At 43.5% G+C, this 24,346-nt stretch overlaps 1 protein-coding gene across 18 annotated transcripts in view; it reads right to left on the bottom strand.

Annotated features, from left to right (window-relative positions):
* PRELID3A (PRELI domain containing 3A) overlaps positions 1 to 24,346 on the bottom strand; it is a 75,692-nt gene that overhangs the window by 33,947 nt on the left and 17,399 nt on the right. For 16 of the 18 annotated variants that reach the window (XR_011076347.1, XR_011076345.1, XM_068563605.1 and 13 more), the window contains exon 1: positions 14,716 to 14,808. The exons of the other annotated variants lie outside the window; for them this stretch is intronic. Coding sequence is in view for 14 of the 16 variants with exons in the window: in XM_068563605.1 (XP_068419706.1) it covers positions 14,716 to 14,747 (32 nt within the window). In the remaining 2 variants the exon portion in view is untranslated. Of the gene's footprint in view, positions 1 to 14,715; positions 14,809 to 24,346 lie in introns of those variants that run through there. 18 annotated transcript variants of the gene reach the window in all.

The following is a 24,346-nucleotide window of genomic DNA, read 5'->3' on the forward strand; positions in this document are numbered from 1 at the left end:
CCTGGTTTTTCCTTCAGGATGCGCGCCCAGGTGCATCCCCACAGAGGTGAGTGCGTCTCGACAACACCGTTGTTTCCCCATATGTACCCACACAGGTTTGAGCAGCATGTACAGACACAGCCCAGACCCAAGACCTGGAGACACACATGCATGCATAGACATGCACACACTCAGGAATTAAACTGGGATCATGCTCCTTACATGCACTGATCACCGCTTTTTATATGTAACAGACGAACATTTTCCTGCATCATGAGGCTATTATCAGAAATATGACTCTAAGTAACTGCACAACAGGCCACCCTGTGGACAGTGGTGTAACCAGACCCCTCTGGCGCATTATTATTATTTTTTTAATCTAGCTTTTCTTTTATTTATGTTACTTTCATCATCATTTAAACTTGGAAACCTTACATTTCTTTTTTTGCTTTTTGTTTTGAATTTTATTTATTTTTTTATACAGCAGGTTCTTATTAGGTATCCATTTTATACATATTAGTGTATACATGTTAATCCCAATCTCCCAATTCATCACACCACCACCACCACCCGCCACTTTCCCCCCTTGGTGTCCATACATTTGTTCTCTACATCCATGTCTCTGTTTCTGCCCTGCAAACTGGTTCATCTGTACCATTTTTCTAGGTTCCACATATATGCGTTAATATACCAGATTTGTTTTTCTCTTTCTGACTTACTTCACTCTGCATGACAGTCTGTAGATCCATCCACGTCTCTACAAATGAACCAATTTCGTTCCTTTTTATGGCTGAGTAATATTCCACTGTATATATGTACCACATCTTCTTTATCCATTCGTCTCTTGCTGGGCATTTAGGTTGCTTCCATGACCTGGCTATTGTAAATAGTGCTGCGATGAACATTGGGGTGCATTTGTCTTTTTGAAATATGGTTTTCTCTGGGTATATACCCAGTAGTGGGATTGCTGGGTCATATGGTAATTCTATTTTTAGTTTTTTAAGGAACCTCCATACTGTTCTACATAGTGGCTGTATCAATTTACATTCCCACCAACAGTGCAAGAGGGTTCCCTTTTCTCCACACCCTCTCCAGCATTTACTGTTTGTAGATTTTCTGATCATGGCCATTCTGACTGGTGTGAGGTGATACCTCATTGTAGCTTGATTTGCATTTCTCTAATAATTAGTGATGTTGAGCATCTTTTCATGTGCTTCTTGGCCATCTGTATGTCTTTGGAGAAAGGTCTGTTTAGGCCTTCTGCCCATTTTCTGATTGGGTTGTTTGTTTTTTTAATATTGAGCTGCATGAGCTGTTTATATATTTTGGAGATTAATCCTTTGTCCGTTGATTCGTTTGCAAATATTTTCTCCCATTCTGAAGGTTGTCTTTTTGTCTTGTTTGTAGTTTCCTTTGCTTTGCAAAAGCTTTTAAGTTTCATTAGGTCCCACTTGTTTATTTTTGTTTTTATTTCCATTACTCTAGGAGGTGGATCAAAAAAGATCTTGTTGTGATTTACGTCAAAGAGTGTTCTTCCTATGTTTTCCTCTAAGAGTTTTATAGTGTCCGGTCTTACATTTAGGTCTCTAATCCATTTTGAGTTTATTTTTGTGTATGGTGTTAGGGAGTGTTCTAATTTCATTCTTTTACATGTAGCTGTACAGTTTTCCCAGCACCACTTATTGAAGAGACTGTCTTTTCTCCATTGCATATCCTTGCCTCCTTTGTCATAGATTACTTGACCATAGGTGCATGGATATTATCTCTGGGCTTCCTATCCTGTTTCATTGATCTATATTTCTGGTTTTGTGCCAGTACCATATTGTATTGATTACTGTAGCTTTGTAGTATAGTCTGAAGTCAGGGAGTCTGATTCCTCCAGCTCTGTCTTTTTCCCTCAAGACTGCTATGGCGGGCTTTCCTGGTGGCGCAGTGGTTGAGAATCTGCCTGCCAATGCAGGGGACACGGGTTCGAGCCCTGGTCTGGGAAGATCCCACATGCCGCGGAGCAACTAGGCCCGTGAGCCACAATTACTGAGCCTGCGCGTTTGGAGCCTGTGCTCTGCAACAGGAGAGGCCGCGATGGTGAGAGGCCCGCGCACCACGATGAAGAGTGGCCCCCACTTGCCGCAATTAGAGAAAGCCCTCGCACAGAAACAAAGACCCAACACAGCCATAAATAAATAAATAAAAAATTAAAAAAAAAAAAAACACTACATACTAAGATCCAGCAATCACACTCCTTGCTATCTGCCCAAATGACTTCAACTCTTATAGTTCTTATGTTCACACACACACACACACACACACACACACACACACACACACACAAAGACTGCTATGGCTATTCAGGGTCTTTTGTGTCTCCATACAAATTTTAAGTTTTTTTGTTCTAGTTCTGTAAAAAACGCCATTGATAATTTGATAGGGATTGCACTGAATCTGTATATTGCTTTGGGTAGTATAGTCATTTTCACAATATTGATTCTTCCAACCCAAGAACATGGTATATCTCTCCACCTGTTTGTATCATCTTTAATTTTTCTCATCAGTGTCTTATAGTTTTTTGCATACAGGTCTTTGTCTCCCTAGGTAGGTTTATTCCTAGGCATTTTATTCTTTGTGTTGCAATGGTAAATGGGAATGTTTCCTTAATTTCTCTTTCAGATTTTTCATCATTAGTGTATAGGAATGCAAGAGATTTCTGTGCATTAATTTTGTATCCAGCTACATTACCAAATTCATTGATTAGCTCTAGTACTTTTCTGGGGGCACCTTTGGGATTCTCTACGTATAGTATCACGTCATCTGCAAACAGTCAGTTTTACATCTTCTTTTCTGATTTGGATTCTTTTTTTTTCTTTTTCTTCTCTGATTGCTGTGGCTAAAACTTCCAAAACTATGTTGAATAACAGCGACGAAGGTGGACATCCTTGTCTTGTTCCTGATCTTAGTGGAAATGCTTTCAGTATTTCACCACTGAGAATGATGTTTGCTGTGGGTTTGTCGTATATGGCCTTTATTATGTTGAGGTAGGTTCCCACTATGCCTACTTTCTGGAGAGTTTTTATCATAATTGGGTGTTGAATTTTGTCAAAAGCTTTTTCTGCATCTATTGAGATGATCATATGGTTTTCATTCTTCAATTTGTTAATATGGTGTATCACATTGATTGATTTTCATATATTGAAGAATCCTTGCATCCCTGGGATAAATCCCACTTGATCATGGTGTATGATCCTTTTAATGTGTTGTTGGATTCAGTTTGCTTGTATTTTGTTGAACATTTTTGTGTCTATGTTCATCAGTGATATTGGTCTGTAATTTTCTTTTTTTGTGATATCTTTGTCTGGTTTTGGTATCAGGGTGATGGTGGCCTCATAGAATGAGTTTGGGAGTGTTCCTTCCTCTGCAATTTTTTGGAACAGTTTGAGCAGGATGGGTGTTAGCTCTTCTCTAAATGTTTGACAGAATTCACCTGTGAAGCCATCTGGTCCTGGACTTTTGTTTATTGGAAGATTTTTAATCACAGTTTCCATTTCATTACTTGTGATTGGTCTGTTCATATTTTCTATTTCTTCCTGGTTCAGTGTTGGAAGGTTATACCTTTCTAAGAATTTGTCCATTTCTTCCAGGTTGTCCATTTTATTGGCATAGAGCTGCTGTAGCAGTCTCTTAGGATGCTTTGTATTTCTGCAGTGTCTGTTGTAACTTCTCCTTTTTCATTTCTAATTTTATTGATTTGAGTCCTCTCCCTCTTTTTCTTGATGAGTCTGGCTAATGGTCTATCAATTTTGTTTATCTTCTCAAAGAACCAGCTTTTAGTTTTATTGATCTTTGCTATTGTTTTCTTTGTTTCTATTTCATTTATTTCTGCTCTGATCTTTATGATTTCTTTCCTTCTACTAACTTTGGGTTTTGTCTGTTCTTCTTTCTCTAGTTCCTTTAGGTGTAAGGTTAGATTTATTTGAGATTTTTCTTGTTTCTTGAGGTAGGCTTGTATAGCTATAAACTTCCCTCTTAGAACTGCTTTTGCTGCATCCCATAGGTTTTGGATCATCGTGTTTTCACTGTCATTTGTCTCTAGGTATTTTTTGATTTCCTCTTTGATTTCTTCAATGATCTCTTGGTTATTTAGTAATGTATTGTTTAGCCTCCATGTGTTTGTGTTTTTTACGTTTCTTTCCCTGTAATTCATTTCTAATCTCATAGCATTGTAGGCAGAAAAGATGCTTGATACGATTTCAATTTTCTTAAATTTACCGAGGCTTGATTTGTGACCCAAGATGTGATCTATCCTGGATAATGTTCCATGTGCACTTGAGAAGAAAGTGTAATCTGCTGTTTTTGGATGGAATGTCCTATAAATATCAATTAAATCTATCTGGTCTAGTGTGTCATTTAAAGCTTGTGTTTCTTTATTTTCTGTTTGGATGATCTGTCCATCGGTGTAAGTGAGGTGTTAAAGTCCCCCACTATTATGGTGTTACTGTCGATTTCCTCTTTTATAGCTGTTAGCAGTTGCCTTATGTATTCAGGTGCTCCTATGTTGGGTGCATATACATTTATAATTGTTGTATTTTCTTCTTGGATTGATCCCTTAATCATTATGTAGTGTCCCTCCTTGTCTCTTGTAACATTATTTTAAAGTCTATTTTATCTGATATGAGTATTGCTACTCCAGCTTTCTTTTTATTTCCATTTGCCTGGAATATCTTTTCCATCCCCTCACTTTCAGTCTGTTTGTGTCCCTAGGTCTGAAGTGGGTCTCTTGTAGACAGCATATATATGGGTCTTGCTTTTGTATCCATTCAGCAAGCCTGTGTCTTTTGGTTAGAGCATTTAATCCATTCATGTTTAAGGTAATTATCGATATGTTACTACTACCATTTTCTTAATTGTCATGGGTTTGTTTTTGTAGGTCTTTTTCTTCTCTTGTGTTTCCCACTTAGAGAAGTTCCTTTAGCATTTGTGGTAGAGCTGGTTTGGTGGTGCTGAATTCTCTTAGCTTTTGCTTGTCTGTAAAGCTTTTGATTTCTCCATCGAATCTGAATGAGATCCTTGCTGGGTAGAGTAATCTTGGTTGTAGTTTCTTCCCTTTCATCACTTTAAATATATCGTGCCACTCCCCTCTGGCTTGTAGAGTTTCTGCTGAGAAATCAGCTGTTAACCTTATGGGAGTTCCCTTGTATGTTATTTGTCATTTTTCCCTTGTTGCTTTCAATAATTTTTCTTTGTCTTTAATTCTTGTCAATTTGATTACTATGTGTCTCGGCGTGTTCCTCTTGGGTTTATCCTGCCTGGGACTTTCTGCACTTCCTGGACTTGGGTGGCTATTTCGTTTCCCATGTTAGGGAAGTTTTCGACTCTAATCTCTTCAAATATTTTCTTGAGTCCTTTCTCTCTCTCTTCTCCTTCTGGGACCCCTATAATGCGAACGTTGTTGCATTTAATGTTGTCCCAGAGGTCTCTTAGTCTGTCTTCATTTCTTTTCATTCTTTTTTCTTTATTCTGTCCCGTGGCAGTGAATTCCACCATTCTGTCTTCCAGGTCTCTTATCCGGTCTTCTGCCTCAGTTATTCTGCTATTGATTTCTTCTAGTGTATTTTTCATTTCATTTATGGTATTGTTCATCTCTGTTTGTTCTTTAATTCTTCTAGATGTTTGTTCTTTAATTCTTCTTGGTCTTTGTTAAACATTTCTTGCATCTTCTCCATCTTTGCCTCCATTCTTTTTCTGAGGTCCTGAATCATCTTCACTATCATTATTCTGAATTCTTTTTCTGGAAGGTTGCCTATCTCCACTTCATTTAGTTGTTTTTCTGGGGTTTTATTTTGTTCCTTCATCTGGTACATAGCCCTCTGCCTTTTCATCTTGTCTATCTTTCTGTGAATGTGGTTTTTGTTCCACAGGCTGCAGGACTGTAGTTCTTGCTTCTGCTGTCTGCCCTCTGGTGGATAAGGCTATCTAAGAGGTCTGTGCCAGTTTCCTGATGGGAGGGACTGGTGGTGGGTAGAGCTGGGTATTGCTCTGGTGGGCAGAGCTCAGTTTAACTTTAACCCACTTGTCTGCTGATGGGTGGGGCTGGGTTCCCTCCCTGTTGGTTGTTTGGCCTGAGGCGACCCAACTCGGGAGCCTACCCTGCTCTTTGGTGGGGCTAATGGTAGACTCCAGGAGGGCTCACACCAAGGAGTACTTCCCAGAACTTCTGCTGCCAGTGTCCTTGTCCCTGCAGTGAGACACAGCTACCCCCACCTCTGCAGGAGACCCTCCAACACTAGCAGGTAGGTCTGGTTCAGACTCCTATGGGGTCACTGCTCCTTCCCCTGGGTCCCGATGCACACACTACTTTGTGTGTGCCCTCCAAGAGTGGAGTCTCTGTTTCCCCCAGTCCTGTCGAAGTCCTGCAATCAAATCCCACTAGCCTTCAAAGTCTGATTCTCTAGGAATTCCTCCTCCCATTGCCGGATCCCCATGTTGGGAAACCTGACGTGGGGCTCAGAACCTTCACTCCAGTGGGTGGAATTCTGTGGTATAAGTGTTCTCCAGTTTGTGAGTCACCCACCCAGCAGTTATGGGATTTGGTGTTACTGTGATTGAGCCCCTCCTACTGTCTCATTGTGGCTTCTCCTTTGTCTTTGGATATGGGGTATCTGTTTTGGTGAGTTCCAGTGTCTTCCTGTCTATGACTGTTCAGCAGTTAGTTGTGATTCCGGTGCTGTCACAAGAGGGAGTGAGCACACATCCTTCTACTCCACCATCTTGAACCAGTCTCCTCTGGCGGATTATTTTGATCGTGTCCAACCTTCACTGTACAATGAAGGCAGCAGGGCAAACTGGTTCACACCAGCCTTTCAACATACGTCTTTTTCCTTAGGGTAAATTTCTAGAATGAAATTACTAAATTAAACATCAAAGATTATGAACATATTGAAGGTTTCTGTTTCATCTTTGATGTCCTTTTTAAATATAACTTACTGACCATGAATTTACTTTATCCTCATAAAACACTCATCCCAGGTCAAAAAGCTAGCAATGAGACACAGACTAGAGCCGGGCCTTCCAGCCCTTACTCCACGATCTTTCTGTCACACCCATGGCCTCTGCACTGTCAGGTCCAGAAGCCCCGCTCTTTAACAAAGAAATGCTTTTTCAAGCTGTGGAATCGTGTCACTGCGCTAACATGTCCACCAGCTCCAACATAAAGGAATAAAGGAGCAGAGATGAGGCTGGTCCTGATCACTCTGCAGGGGACAGGGAGCCTTTCTTCTCAGGAAAAGAACTGTCAGGGGCACAGTCGACAATTCTGGGGAAGGAGGGAGAATCCACATACTCATGAGAGCAGAGGCGGGGGATGGAGGCTGCCCAGTGAAATAAGCTGTGAGCTTTGTAAGTCAAGTTCCCCAGAGTAGTTCCCATAAAAATCATTACTTGAGGCAGAATAGGGTTTGCCTTCTAAAATTACTTGAAATTATCTAAAAGTTGATAAATATTTGTATTAAGCACATATCACACAATGCTTCTTTTATATAGAAACTTTGCATCTTTCTAATTGATGATTTCAACTAAATACAATATGCTTAAAACACATAAAAAATAATTTCCAGACATCAACAGAATGATGCAGGAAAAAGATAAACATAATAATATTTTTTAGGGACTTTCCTGGTGGCGCAGTGGTTAGGAATCCGCCTGCCAATGCAGGGAACACGGGTTCAATCTCTGGTCTGGGAAGATCCTGCATACCGCGGAGCAACTAAGCCTGTGTGCCACAACTACTGAGCCTGTGTGCCACAGCTACTGAAGCCCACGCGCCTAGAGGCCGTGCTCCGCAACAAGAAAAGCCACCACAATGAGAAGCCAGCGCACAGCAATGAAGAGTAGCCTCCACTCGCCACAACTAGAGAAAGCCCACGCGCAGCAATGAAGACCCAACGCAGCCAAAACTAAATAAATAAATAAATTTATTTATTTTTAAAAATAATATTTTTTAAATTACAAGGTTTAAGTACACAAGTCAGTATCACATACTTCTTGGTTAAAGAAAATAGCCCAATACTCATTTGACTGGCAAAAGCTGAGAAGTCTGGCAATGTCAAGTGTCGGGAGGACGTGGGAGCAGGAAGCCAGGCCTGCAGGTGGACATGTGAACGGGCCCCACTCCTGGGAGAGGCAGAAGGGAGACTTGCTGAAGTTCATCCTCGGGATAAAGGTCCCCAGCCTTGGCCGAGGCTCACGGTGAGCATGGTGGCCTGTGAGCCGCACCAGGGAGGCCTCCGTGCCCGTCCTACAGGAACGGGCCAGCAGCAGCACTGGGGGCTGGGGGCACACGGCTGGGCTGGCAGCCAGGGAGGGGGCAATTGCTGGTCCCACTTGGGGGCACTGGAGAGGAAGAACAAGGCAACTCTACGCTCAGCGAGGGTGTCGGAAATAGGAAGCGGGGTGAGGACACAGGGTGCCTGGGACCTGCCTACAACAACCCAGGGGAAGGAGCAGGGGATGGGGGCACGTGAGACCAGACATCTGTGACAGGCACTGTTAGCCTGCAAGAGGGCACTGCACTCATTATTCCAGTCTCCACTCTTGCATAACGTGCATAATAAGGAGTCCAAAAAAAAAAAAATTGAAGGAGGGACTTCACCGGTGGCACAGTGGTTAGGATCCTGCTCTCCCAATGCAGGGGGCCCAGGTTCGATCCCTGGTCAAGGAACTGGATCCCACATGCTGCAGCTGGGAGTTCACATGCCACAACTAAGCGGCTTGCGGGCCACAGGGGAGGAGCCCATGAGCCGCAACTAAGAAAGCCTGCGTGGGGACTTCCCTGGTGGTGCAGTGGTTAAGAATCCGCCTGCCAATGCAGGGGACACAGGTTCGAGCCCTGGTCCAGGAAGATCCTACATACTGTGGAGCAGCTAAGCCTGTGCACCACAACTACTGAGCCTGCGCTCTAGGGCCTGCGAGCCACAACTACTGAGCCTGCGTGCCACAACTACTGAAGCCCCCGCACCTAGAGCTTGTGCTCTGCAACAAGAGAAGCCACCGCAATGAGAAGCCCACACACCGCAACAAAGAGTAGCCCCCACTCGCCGCAACTAGAGAAAGCCCGCCTGCAGCAATGAAGACCCAACACAGCCAAAAATAAATAAATAAATAAATAAATTTATTTTTAAAAAAAAAGAAAGCCCGCCTGCCGCAACTAAGACCCAGTGCAATGAAATAAAAAAATAAAATAAAATGAAATGGAATGGAAATGAAATGAAATAAAGTAAATATATATTTTTTTAAAAAAGATAAAGGAAAAGTGCTCAGACCCCAAGAGACCCCGGGCCAGCCCAGTGGTTATTGGAGCAAGGCCCGCAAAGCTGGGCTCTCTGGCCCCCCCGGGAGCCTGGGCACTGCTGGAAGGGCCTGCCCTTCTGGCTGCATGACATCAGCTGAAGCTGCAGGAGCCTGAGTCAGGCCACAGACTGCCAGCCTCTTCCCAGGAGTGACAGCCGGGCCAAGGCTGCATGGTGGTCACTGCTGAGCTGTGCACTCAGGGCCCATCCCTGATGAGAGAGTAAAAGGACTCATTTTACTACACCTGGATCCCTGGTTCTGAGCGAGGGCACAGAAAGGACGCGGGAGGCCTCGCTGGTCGGGAAGCACTGGCAGCCACAGGGGTGGCAGCCCAGCTACTGTGCTTCCCCAGCCACCACTTCTCCTTGAAACAACTGACCACAAACTGTGGTCACTCAGACGTGGGTGTCGGACAGGCATTTTCTCAAAGATTAATGAAGTGAGCCTGTCACTTGGAGGAAAACACCTGATGGCATTTGCTGCCAAAGATAAAACTTGAGCTTCTAAGTGAAAACTGGAATTTTAGAAAACTTGCATCACTACCATGGGCCTGCTGCTTGCCCCACACTGTACCCGGTGACCCACACAGCCAAGTGACCAGTGCAAGACATCACAGATCACATGGGAGAGGGACTCATTCAAAGTACGAGACGGGCCAGTTACTCTGGCCTTCGTGGTGTCAGATTTTACACTGCAATTAATTTGAGAAACTACTGCTTGTTTTGTTGCAGTAGCAAAGAACAACCACGACTACTTTTAAAGACTTTTGAAATATCTTTGCCAACTAGGTTTTACTCACATACAGTGTGAGGCTGGATTTTAATCATTTACTTCAACCAAAACAACAGACTGCAAACACTGAATGCAGAAGCCGACAGGACCATCAAGTTAGCATCCATGCAAGGACCTCCCTGGTAGTCCAGTGGTAAAGAATCTGCCTTCCAATGCAGGGGACACGGGTTGGATCCCTGGTCGGAGAACTAAGATCCCACGTGCCACGGGGCAACTAAGCCTGTGCACCACAACTACTGAGCCTGTGTGCCTCAACTAGAGAGCCCACGTGCTGCACCTACAGAGCCCACACGCTCTGGAGCCCATGTGCCACTAGAGAGAAGCTTGGGTGCTGCAATGAAAGATCCCACATGCTGCAACGAAGATTCCGCGTGCCGCAACTAAGACCCGACGCAGCCAAAAAATTAATTAATTAAATTATTTTTTAATAAAATTAAAAATTAAAAAAAATAAAATCTGTTGACAATAAAAAAAGTGTCTATGCAGCCCGACATTATAGAAATTGGGAAAAAATAAACAAAACAGTGCCACTCTTACTACTTTGAGGGGTTTTGGAAACTACAGGTTTTTTAAATTTAAGAAATGTTATTTATGTTAATGTAATGGGTTTATTACTGTTAATTTTAATAAATTAATAAATATCTTAAAATTTATCCGTTTTAATTTCTAATATGGTAAATATTAGTAGATTTAACCCACATACACAAACACTGTTTGGGTCCCCAATATTTTCTAAGAGTGTAAAGAGGTCCTACTGCTGACGAGTTTGAGGATTTCTGGCCTAAGTAGGCCCTTGATTAAGTGACCCAGAAATATACACAGGAGTGGTCACCACAACATGATTTGTAATAAGGGGGAAACAATGTCCCTTCAATAAGAGAAAGAAAAAATGGTGACATATTCTTTATGGAATAAATGGAATATTAGAATATTATACAGCTGAGATACAAATGTGTGTGTGTACATGCATACACCCAGATCTCAAACAGATACACACACACACACACAGATCTCAGGAACACACTGTTGAGAAGAAAGGGAAACTGAAAAGATCTGTACAAGATGGTGCCAGTGATTTCTATTTTAAAAAAACAAACAATACTACATTTTGTTTATGGAACATATACCTTCAGGAGGCTACTACCCACCAGGTTCACAATCATGACCGCCTGTGAGAGAGAGGAGGGAACAGCACTAGGAGGGGACAGTGGGCACTTCACCTCCTACCTGTAACATTCCATCTCTCTTATTTAAAAAGGGAGGGGGTTCCCTCCTCCTGACCAGAGAGCAAGCCTGCTTTAGGGCAGCCTCTCCTCCTTACTTCCCTGAGAGGGACACTGCCTACTAGAGACCTCTCCTGGGAACTGCTGGAATCCAAGCAGTGTACGGCCTTGACTCTGCTGGGAATCTACTCATACTGGCTGTTATTAAACATTTTGTTATAGTCCACCTGAAACCTCAGTCAATGCTGTAAGGATGGGATTTATAAACCTGCATTTACAAACCTGTTAATTTTTAAGTGCCCCTTTCTATATGTTTCTATTTCGGTCCTATATTTTCCACTACTATTTAATCTACTTGAAACCAAAGGGCTCTCCATTTCTGTGGGAGTTTATACTGCTCTCAGCTCTGTCTGATCTCCAGTGCCCAGGGTTTCTTCGGTGTGTGAACAATGGAGGAAAACTTGACTCAAAAGCTTTCGTGCCCCGGCAAAGGAAACAACACGAAACAAAAAGACAACCTACGGAATGGGAGAAAATTTTGCAAACGATGCAACTGATTAATTTCCAAAATATACAAACAGCTCATACAGCTCAATAACAACAACAACAAAAAAAACCCAATCAAAAAATGGGCAGAAGACCTAAATAGACATTTCTCCAAAGAAGACATACAGATGGCCAATAGGCACATGAAAAGATGCTCAACATTGTTAATCATTAGAGAAATGTAAATCAAGACTACAATGAGGTACCACTTCACACCAGTCAGAGCGGCCATCATTAAAAAGTCTACAAATAACAAATGCTGGAGAGGGTGTGGAGAAAAGGGAACCCTCTTACACTGTTTGTGCAAATGTAAATTGGTGCAGCCACTATGGAAAACAGTAGGGATGTTCCTCAAAAAACTAAAAATAGAGTTACCATATGATCCTGCAATCCCATTCCTGGGCATATATCAGAGAAAACTATAATTCTAAAAGATACATGCACCCCAATGTTCACTGCAGCACTATTTACAATAGCCAAGATATGGAAGCAACCTAAATGTCCATCTAAAGATGAACGGATAAAGAAGATGTGGTATACGTACACGACGGAATACTATTCAGCTATACAAAAGAATGAAGTAATGTCATTTGCAGCAACATGGATGGACCTGGAGATTATCATACAAAGTGAAGTAAAAGTCAAGCAAAGACAAATATCATATGATATTGCTTATATGTGGAATCTAATAAAAAAATGATACAAATGAACTTATTTACAAAACAGAAATAGACTCACAGACATAGAAAACAAACTTATGATTACCAAACGGGGAAGGTAGGGAATTAAATTAGGAGTTGGGAATTAAAATATACACACTGCTATACATAAAATACATAACCAACAAGGACCTGTGTATAGCACAGGGAACTATACTCAGTATCTTGTAATAACCTATAATGGAAGAGAAACTAAAAAAGAGTATATATATATATATATACATATATATATATATATATATATATATATATATATATCTGAATCACTTTGCAGTACACCTAAAACAAATACAACATTGTTGGACTTCCCTGGTGGTCCAGTGGTTGAGACTCCATGCTTCTACTGCAGGGGCGCACTTTGCGCCCTGGTCAGGGAACTAAGATCCCACATGTCTGTGGTGCGGCAGGGGGTGGGGGGGACTAATACAACATTGTAAATCAACTGTATTTCAATAAAAAAGATTTTTTAGAGTCTTTGTGCCTGATTATTTTTGGCCTTTCAAGAGTAAATTTATTAATTTCCAATCAAATATTCAACAAACATATAAAAAGAAAACAAGTACAGAAAGAAAAAGGTGTGTAATCCTCAGAGGAAAAAAATCAGGGATTTCAAGGGACTAAGCAAGGGGAAAACTCCACGGTAAGCTCAGCTAGAAAGCCAGGCTTCCAAATCTGTACCGTCCTGCAGATGTGATGCTGCCACACAGCATCATGTCACCCGCCCTGGCAGCCGCGTGACCTCCCCACAGCTGTCTTCCACATTTGTCAATTCTCATCATGGCGCTTAGCGTTTAAGTTCAAAAATCAATGGGAGGAGATCTGTGCCCAGTCCACAGGAGCTCAGGGGTTGACGGGAATTCCTCTGGTGGACAGTCGCCCTCATTTCAAAGGACATCTGCTCCCCAGGATATTCCTTGGTCCCTCTCTGAGCACCTACTACGTGCCAGGGACACAAAATGAATGAAGTGAGGGTTGAAGCAAGGATGCACGCTACCACACGGATGAACCTCAACAATCATGCTAAGTGAAAGCAGCCAAACACAGAAGACGGTTTGGTGTATGATTGCATTTATGTGAAGTGTCCAGAAAAGGCAAATCCATAGAAACAGGAAGCAGATACTGATCTGGCTGGGGAGAGGAGTGGAGAGTGACTGCAGATGGGCATGAGGGGTCTTTGCAGGATGAGGAAATGTTCTAAAACTGGACTACGGAGATGTTGTACAACTATGTAAATTTACTAAAAGTCGTTGAATTGTATGATTTAAATGGGTGAGTATTATCAATAGTGACTTTTCACAGCTGACAATTCACTTCTGCTTGTCGACCAACATTTCCTGAATTTGTAGGGCAGTCCTGGCCTGAGCTGCACAGCCTGGGCATCCACCATCTGCAGGAACTTAACCTGTCCCCTCTGCATCCAGATAGTGCCCGCCATGCCCCATCTCTGGGAGAACTGAGAAAATCGCTGGAGTCAGTCTGGGAATGGAACCCCAGATGAGATTTTTCTACAGGCTGCAGGCTGTACAAAAATCAACACTAAAATTGGATCCCATCAAGTCTAAAGATTTCATTAAAATAATTTTGGAGGTTTTTAACCCACTGATAAATTTTCATTATAATTTTACATGAAAAGGCCAAAGGATGACAATTCTATTTCATGCAGTATTTTTTAAATTAAAAAACGAAATGCTGTTCTAAGTGGGATCAAGGAATTTAAATATCTTAGTTCCTTTAAAAAATATGAAAGAATGAGCTCAGAGTGTCACAGATAAAGTGACAAGAGAAAATACCGCCTAGGTCACGAGGGCACTTTTAATCAGCTGGAGGCTTTCCGTGCCCACAGTGCATTCAGGGCCAAAGCCCCCACGTGCCCACGCCGGCTCCCTCTGGAGGCCGTGATCAGCCACTTGGCGGGTCCCGCCCCCGCCCCTTGTGACAGCCCCGCGCGACGTGAGGCCAGGCCGGCGGGGGCGAAGACGCGGTCCCCCGACCCCGGGCCCTTTCAGGTCACTGCCCGCAGCGCGGTCCAACGAGGGACAGAGCCCGCCCTCCCGGAGGCCGCGGCCCAGGCCCAGGCCCAGGCCAGTCTGGACCCACTGCGGTCGCAGCCGGCTCACCCGAACACATGCTCCGAGCTCCAGACCCTCATCGCCGCCCACACAGAGCGTGTCCCGGGGTGCTACAGGCCCGGGGAAGCTCCAGGGCCGGGATGCTCCGCTCCGCGGGGGGCGGGGCGTGTGGACGCGGTGTGCCAGGCATTTAGGGAGTGGGCGGGTCGGGACTGGGCGGGGCGCCCGCCCATCACGAGAGCGGCGGCACCACGGCTGCGCAGAGTGACTGGCAGTAGCCGTGCCTGAGGCAGACACCGACTACGCAGCTGGGCGGGGGCGGGGCGGGGCGGGGCCCCCCGGAGCCACTGCGGGGATGGGGGCGGGGCTCATTCCTACTGGTCGGGTGGTCCAAATTTTCCCAAAGCTCCTTCCAGCCATGCTGGTTCCCACTGTTGGGAAGAATAAGGAACAGTGTGTGTGTTCCACCAGCCCAACAAGTCTCTCCGCGGAGTGGGGCGGGGAAGGAAGCAGCAGGAGTGGAAAGGCCTTAAACCAGAACGTGAGGCCCCTCGCAGGCAGTCCGCTGCGGGGTTCGAAGACCCCACGAAATCCAACCCTTTATGTAGCCAGGCAGGTGCGACTCTAGAGGCCCGGATGTCAAGTGAGCGGACTGACAGCACCGCTTGTCAGAGCTCATCCTAAATTAACCCGGCAACTGGAGTGGCCACTTTGGTTCGCTACTTGTCTTTGTCCAAAGGAGAAATACATTTCTCATTACCATAGAAGGTAGGGTTGCAGCCTGAAGCCAGGTGCTCCCTGTAAGTTAGGATAATGTTTCAAAAGGATGGCTCCCAGGTCCCTGAGAAAAAACATTCCTGGGTTCTTCAACTGGCCAAAGGCCTACTTAGCCTTTAAAAATATTCACATAGGACTTCGCTGGTGGCGCAGCGGTTAAGAATCCGCCTGCCAACTCAGGGGACATGGGTTCGAGCCCTGGTCCAGGAAGATCCCTCATGCCGCAGAGCAATTAAGCCCGTGCGCCACAACTACTGATCCTGCACTCTAGAGCCTGCAAGCCACAACTACTGAGCCTATGCGCCACAACTACTGAAGCCCGCATGCTCTAGAGCCCACAAACCACAACTACTGACCTCCCGTGCCACAACTACTGAAACCCGCGCACCTAGAGCCCGTGCTCCGCAACAAGAGAAGCCACTGCAATGAAAAGCACAGGCACCGCAACGAAGAGTAGCCCCCGCTCGCCGCAACTAGAGAAAGCCCACGCGCAGCAACGAGGACCCAACGCAGCCAAAAAAGTTTTTTTTAATTAAAAATAAATAAAAACATTTACCTAGATCTCAAAAAGACAACTTAGAAGTGTTTTAGAGTAGATGCTTTAAGAAAGGGTAAAGGAGAGACGCTTTCCCTTTTGCACTCAGGAAAAATCATTTTTACTCTAGATTTGTATTTACCCTGCACTACCACAAATACAGCTCAAATGCAGAGGAGCGAGATGCTAGTTTGAGAAGAGGGTGACCCTCTGCAGAAAGAGCTGGGGTGTAAGGGCAGCACCCAGCGCAACACCCACAGCGAGCGGTCATCCTGAGCCTACCTGTGCGATGAGTCAGTGAAGTGGGGAGAGAGCAGAAGCAGCCCAAAGACCTGGGCTAGGACCCTGGCCCCACCATCTCCACGCTCCACACACTCCACCTTTGCCACCTGCGCTCTAACCTCATGGCGATCTTCCCATGTCAGCACTGCTGCCCATTTTATTAGCGAGCAGACTGGGGTTTGAGGAGGTATAAAAGTGCGCCGAGTGATCACACTCTGAGGGCAGAGCTGAGATGAATCCCCCACAGCCATGCTGCAGTGACTGGCCATTGTAGCCAGCTATGGAACACGCCCTGTGCTGGGCTCTGAGCTCAGTGCTGTAATTCTGGCTTTAAAAAGCATCATCATTGGACTTCCCTAGTGGCACAGTGGTTAAGAATCTGCCTGCCAACACAGGGGACACAGGTTCGAGCCCTGGTCCGGGAGGATCCCACATACTGTGGAGCAACTAAGCCCGTGTGCCACAACTACTGAGCCTGCGCTCTAGAGCCCGCGAGCCACAACTACTGAGCCTGCGTGCCACAACTACTGAAGCCCTCGTGCCTATGGCCTGCGCTGCACAACAAGAGAAGCCACCGCAATAAGAAGCCCGTGCACTGCAATGAAGAGTAGCCCCCCGCTCACCGCAACTAGAGAAAAGCCCGCGCGCAGCAACGAAGACCCAATGCAGCCATAAATAAATAAATAGATAAATAAATAAATAAATAAATAAATAAATTGCCATCTCTCAAACCACTGGAAAAAAAGTTAAAAAAAAAAAAAGAGCATCATCATTTACAATCAGCATTTTCCACAAACACGATTGAGCATGAGGCTGAAGAAACTGGGCCAATGGTGACAGAAGACATTGCAGTGAGAGTTTGTGGGGAAACCAAGACCCTAACCAGGAAACATCTCTGTAGAGACACTACTTAGTGGTGGAGCTGGGGCCTGAGGGCAGGAGCACAGTGAGGGTGGCCTCCAGGCTCACTGTGACCTGCACCCGCCTCACCTTCAAAGCCATCTCACACACAGCTGTTGGGTCCCAGCAGCCAAGCCTGGCTCAGGTGTCAGCACCTCTGTGGTTCCATCACTACTTGTACGTACTTGCATCCGAGACTTACCACCACGTGTTATGACCATCAGGAACTAGGTTATCATTATCCTTGTTACTTCCAGAGTCAGAAACCCAATAGGCACACAATAAATCAATGCCTGTTGAACACAGATGAACGTCACACCCGGCTTCAAGTCTATACTGCTACCTCCATTTTTGGTCAAAGACCACCGTTTCACTCTGTTCCACCAAGTCTGGTCCAGGAGCAGCAGAGCTGCCCAGGAGCCTGTTAGAAGTGGAGACCCCTGGCCCCACCACACAGCATCTTGGGAGCTGTGCCCCACTTCACATCTAAACCTTTCAAAGCAGGAGTCCGCATCTGCTCTTCCTGCTCCTTTACTGCTACGTATTCCACCGCAGGCTGGAACGGGCTCCCGGAACCTCTCGTTAGTCATCAGTAACCATCGCACTTCCAGTCCAACGGGTGCTGTTCTGTCCCCCTCCCCCGGGCCTCTGTGCTGCATGAGAAGTACTGGGCTTTCTCTCCTGGGACCTCTGCTCCGTCTGCATCCTCTGCACTGGTCCTTCCCCGGACACACGCCTCTTCCCTCTCTGTTCTTCTCCCTCTACACCTGCTCCCTGAGTGATTCACTGAGTGTCCTGGTTTCCACTAAGTCCCCGGCCTGCCTCTCCATCTCATTCCTACCCACCTGTCCAGTTGCCCACGGGGCGTTCTCTAGGTCCTACTTCAAACGCAGCATGGCCACGAATCTCCCACTTAAACAGACTCCTCCGCTAGGATGCACTGCCCAGGTCCCTGGCATCACCCAGGCATCCCAAGCTAGACCTGGACCCCTACATCCAAACAAACATCGAGTCCTTTGGGATTTACCTCTTCTAGATTGTTTTAATCCCTTACTTCTTCCGCATTCTTTAAGAGCCAATACGATTTAATAGTTGTAGCTGAAGGCATGGGTTTGAAGAGGAACAAACCTGGGTTCCAGTCCTGGCTCCCATGCTGCAAATTGCTAACCTCTCCAAATGTCAGTATCACCATCCTTGACATGGGAACGCTACTAGTAAAAAAAAAACAAAAAGTCCTTTGGGACTTGTGGGAATTAATGAGAACAGAGTACATGACCGTGGTTAGTATTGCTGTCACCATCCCTGCTGACTGCTGACATGGCTCCGTCCAGCATCACCCTCTCCGGGTTCCTGCACAGCTCCCTAGCTGGCCCCTCAGAGCGGTGTCCCATCACCCTGCCACACCCCCTCCAGAGCTCTGTTTGGCCGTGCCCTGGGGTGCTCCTCGGCCCCCTCGCCCTCCTGCGGCTGCTCCTGATACCTCCATCGTCACTCTCAGCACACTGTTTTATAATTACTGCACCAGTTTATGTTTCTGTCTCTCCCACCAGATTATGCTTATTAAGGAAGCAGGTGTCTAGGCTCGACCTCTCTTTTAGCTTTTGAATTGTTACCTTGGGGTGAGGTCCAGGAACAGGCATTGTTAATGAGCAGCTGAGGCAATCACAGCGCTCTGGAGTTTGGAAAGGCGTCCTGCACTAGACTGAGCTCTGGGATGGGACCAGGCCTGGCTCATTTCTGTGTGCCCACGCTCGGTCCCGGTATCTGGCAAACAGTGAGCTCCGGATAAGTGCCTGTTCAGTGAGTCAAGGATGACTCCAAGGGCATCATGAACCTGGGAGCAGGTTGGCCAGGGTGGGTGGGGCTCCATCTGTTGTCACCACTGCAGAGACACCTGGTCGAGTTTAGGAAATCCTAGTGCCTTCGTGGGTCACCTGTGGGGTAAACTGAGAGGCTTTTCAACCGGTGGTCCTAGTCTTTTTTGTTAATCTATTCACATTTTATATATTGAGATTCGGTGTCAAAATTTCACTTTTACAAGAGTCTGCTGCTAAAAATAAATAAGTTTGAAAACTGCTGTACCAGAATAGCTTTTTAATTTAGAGAGAAAATCAATCTCCCAGCATTGTTCTCTTCAAATCTCCCAGGAGTTTTGAAGAACTTTTGGAGCCATTCCTTTCCCACTGTCATGGATATTCTTCATTAGGCTGTGATGTTTAATTGATCCTGAAATACAATGATCATGAAGATCTGACTTACAGGGATTCCTCAACCCTCCATGCAGTTAGAACAAGAGGGCAGAAGGGCAGGATTCCAGCCGGCACCATCAACATCTAGATCTTCCAAGATCCTATGTAGGAATATTATTGGTATCCAGAGACAAGTTCTCTAACCAGAGTCAGAACTATCCTGAACCTCAACACAGCCAAGATATTCTCATGTTTTATTAAAACAGTATATGCCTGTGAGCTTTTACTTTCTATGGTATATGTTTCTATATAATTAATTCCTCTTCCCAACCCTTAAATACAATTCCTGAAGTAAGTCTCTACAATAAGTAGTCTAACTTTTGCTCCTTATTTCTGCTTCTGGGCACTTTAATTCTATCCAATTCCCATTATGCCTCTGGCATTGCAAAGATGGCTTATGACCAAGGGGTCTGGTGTCCAAAACAATCATCAGTTTTCTCTCGAGAAGATACAACTAGGAAAAATCTAGGAACTTTATGATTTTTGTGCACTACTGTGACCAACAGTTTTAGAAAAATGTTTGATCACTACCAAGTAAAGTGGTGACTAGGAATATTCTAAATGTTCTGCTATTGTCATTCATGAAACTTGCATTGTTAGGGTTTGATGTTGTAATTCACTCTCTTACTTGTTTTCATGTAGGAGATATTAATATTGTGTCTTTAGATTCCTTTACTTGAGGCGCATTACCAGGAACAGCAGCACAAGTCATGACCACAGGCGGAAAATATCACATCAGCTTCACCTTATAGAAAATAATTAGCATTGTTATAGATGAACAACAGTAACATCATTTAGGAGGAAGAAAAATCCAGACCAGCCTGTGATACTTAAAAGTTTTCTGAATGCACAATGCGCGGTTGTCTTTAATAGACTAATAGATTAATAGACCTCTCCTGCCACCTGGTGGAAAAATTGCGCAGCACAGCTTCGTGTGCGCCGTCTCAGGGTCCTAGCCCCCAAACACATGTAACTTATTTATTTTTTGTAATAATGTTTACCAAGCAATTTCTCTGCTGGGATATCATCCTCTGAATATATACTGACACGTGTGTGTGTGTATATATATATATATGCATCAATAATAATGTTCATTGTAGCATCTGAGATACAAATAAATTTGAAGCAGTTTAACTGACCCTTGGTTAGAAACTGTTATACTTTTCCCATAGAATACCAGAAAGCTTATTAAAGAACTGAGTGGAAGTATATGCTATTAACATACAAAAGTATATGTTAATCAGAAAAGCAAAGTGTATAAACTACAATTTCTTTCACATGAAAATATACTTTATATGCTTGTAAATACATGTAAACTGTATGGACACATACACAGCACACCAAAAAAAACTCTAAGAAAATTACCTTTAAGCAGTGAGAATGAGAGATTGACTTTCACTCCCTATTTTGTATCGTCAACTTTGCTGAATTTATTTATTAGTTCTAGTAACTTTTAATGGATTGTTTATGATTTTCTATAATTAGGATCATGTCATGTGTTCTTCCTTTCCAATATGGATGCCTAATATTTCTTTTTCTTGTCTAATTGATCTGGCTAGAACTTCCAGTACAATGTTAAATAGTAGGGGTGAGGGCTTCCCTGGGGGCGTAGTGGTTAAGAATCTGCCTGCCAATGCAGGAGACACGGGTTCAAGCCCTGGTCCAAGAAGATCTCACATGCCACGGAGCAACTAAGCCCGTGTGCCACAACTACTGAACCTGCGCTCTAGAGCCCACAAGCCACAACTACTGAGCCCGCGTGCCACAACTACCAAAGCCTGTGCGCCTAGAGCCCATGCTCCGCAACAAGAAGCCCGTGCACCTCAATGAAGAGTAGCCCCTGCTCACTGCAACTAGAGAAAAGCCCGCACGAAGACCCAATGCAGCCATAAATAAATAAATAAATAAATTTATAAAGAAAAAAATAGTAGTGGTGAAAGTGGGCATCCTTGTCTTGTTCGTGATCTTAGAGGGAAAGATTTCAGTCTTTCACCATTGAGTAAGAAGTTAGCTGTGGGTTTTTCACAAGTATCCTTTATTATGTTGAGAAAGTTAACTTCCCTAGTATTCCAAGTGTTTTCTCTAATGAAATGGTGTTGGATTTTGTCAAATTCCTTTTCTGTATCAATTGAGATGATCATGTGATTTTTTGTTTTGTTTTGTTTTTATACGTGAATGTTCATAGCAGCTTTATTCATATTTTCCCAAAATTGGAAACAAAATGTTCATTAACAGGAGAATAGCGAAACAAATTGGGGTACATTCATACAGTGGAATACTACTCAGCAATAAAAAGAAATACATGGTTCAACCTCTCAAAACTTTATACTAATGAAAGCATTAAGTGATTCAATTTAGTTTCAGAGCTGGGGGGGAGGGAAACCCTAGTCTATGGTGAAAAAATACGGATAGTAGTTAAACTACCAACTAAAGTAGGGGTAGTGCTTTGTTGCTTAGGTAGGGGTATAAGGGAACCTTCCTTTGTCCTGATATGACTGTGGGCTAAAAGTATCCATTTTCAAAACTGTAGTTAAGATTTGTGTATTTCAATTTTATAAATCTTACCTAATAAGAGGTGTGTATAGTGGACAGATGAATGTACCAAAGCAGAATTGAGGACTATCGAAGCTAGGGTGTGAAGGTTCAAGGTACAATTTTTTTTAATATACTTCCAAGTAAGATGTTTAATTACAAATCTCGACGTATTTTTATGGGCTCCTAGCTCACATATCCAACAGCACATTGGACATCTCTTGACACTGCCAATGGTTTTCTTCCAATCTTAGTCACATAACAGATCTCTATGACCCTGCCTCAATTTCGTCCTAGGTTTCTGGTTTGAACAACTCAGGAAAATGCTAGATTGCAAGAAGTAGTCTGAAGAGGGTTCAGTTTGGGCTAAGAATTGACACTTGTCATCTTGTAAAGGACTAATAAAGTAGCCCCTAAGGAGCAAACATAAGTGGGAAGAAACTAGAAAAGTAAAACAAACTGATGGTGAACAACAGTGGACATGCTTGCAGTGAACTCAGAAAGTCTCTGAAGGTAGGAATGGGTGGATAGAATCCAAAGGACCAATACTTCTTCCATTATGACAGAAAGGGTATATGAGAATGTCAAGTTTGAAGGTGGGTAGCCAGGAAATGGTGAGTTATCTGGCTAGGACAATAAAAGCCTTTTATCTTTCATAGTGTGATATCACATTTACCATATTTTTCAGATTATGTCCCTGAATCTGATTAACACCAAGTGTCTGCCAAACTCAGTTACCTGTTCATGTAAAAGAATCTGGTGCTGTAGGTATTGCACACATATGTAACAACCTGCTTTTCTACGATCAACCCTTTTTAACTCAGATGATGAGATACGTACCTGCATGGCACAATGATCAAAAGCTTATAACTCTGTTCTAGTTAATAGAAATAACCATGAGTTAGACTCTGCCCCCACCCCACCATCAAGAGCCTATTTCTTAATAAATGTTAAGACTATTCCACCTTCAAACTTTTCACTTTTCTAGCTCCAAATTCTAGCATTCTTATTCTTACTACTTACACCCTCTCTACTCTTTGATATCCTGGTATATAGCCCGGATGATTTCCTTTGAGCTTCAGGTATGAAGCCACTAACAAAAAAATGCTTAAATCTGTTCTCCCAGGAGCTTAGAGATCTTATCTTTATGACAACTCCCATAAATCTTAAAAAATGATCATTAAATATTGATTTACTCAATTAATTATAAAAACTTTAGATGTCTAGTATTTGGTCATGTATATTATTTAAAAAAATACATCAACAGAAAACTTTCTGAATGTCACTAGACAACGAATTAACCAAACCTTTACTGAAGCTTAAATTGTGGTACAGAAATACATTTCAACTGATTTAAGTCCAACACCATGAAGAGAGAAATTATGGCACCAAAATTTTCCCTCCTCTATCATATATATGAGGATTAATTTAGATTACTATTCGATCTATAGTTTTCATTTTTCTAGGCTTTGTTCCATACAAATTTGTGCAGTTTCTCAACATTAAATGGAAATCTTAAATCTATTGGGCTGGGGCGGTGGGGGGGATCAGACCTCAAGCCAATAAATGTTCATCAAATCTACTGGGACACTGTTCAAGAACAAAATCCACTTTGAGCATTGGTCCTCATAACAGCACCAAAACATTAGGTACTGTGCGCTAATTACAGAATCGGACTGATCCATTGACTGAAAGCTTCTTCAATGAAGCTCTGAAACAACAACATGTTTAAAAGTCAAAAGTGTTCCAACCACTTGATTTCAAACCAAGTAGAATTTATGTTTAGAAACACTAAAAAAAAGTGTTTCATTTATAAATACGGAAGGAACAAAAACATCACTGCATCAATCCAGAAAGAATCAAAAACTGTTTGAGAACAAGAAGAAATACAAAATTGAGTCAACTTTGCTCTTTTCTCAGCTGCTTAAATAAATGTCCACATTAGCAAATACAGCTAAAAGATGCCAACTCTTTTAAGCCTGTATTTCTAGTCATTTCCCATTGACCATTTTGGAATTTTGTATGTTATGTCTTATGGATAGCACTCTGATTCACTGTGTAGTATGTCTGAATAACCTGAACAGTTCTCATTCATCACTTGATGTTACTCCATGGTGAAAGAAATACCAGTAAGAGGAACCGTCAGAACACTATCACATGCATCACAAAGTCACAAGATGGCAAAGACATCGATTCTGCCTTGAACCAAAGATTATGGCATATCATTAATAGAAATTAGTGGAAATGGCTATGAAAGTAAAGTTGAGGTGAATCATCTGAGCTGACTTGACTTGTTGAATCCAACACAACCTTTATCTTAAATCTCCTTGCTAACAAATTCAGTGATAATTTTTTTTATACTACTACTTAGCAAGTTAATAAAGACATGGTACCCATGAGAAGC

The sequence above is a fragment of the Eschrichtius robustus genome, chromosome 14, assembly GCF_028021215.1.
Source record: "Eschrichtius robustus isolate mEscRob2 chromosome 14, mEscRob2.pri, whole genome shotgun sequence".
In the NCBI taxonomy this organism is placed as follows: domain Eukaryota; kingdom Metazoa; phylum Chordata; class Mammalia; order Artiodactyla; family Eschrichtiidae; genus Eschrichtius; species Eschrichtius robustus.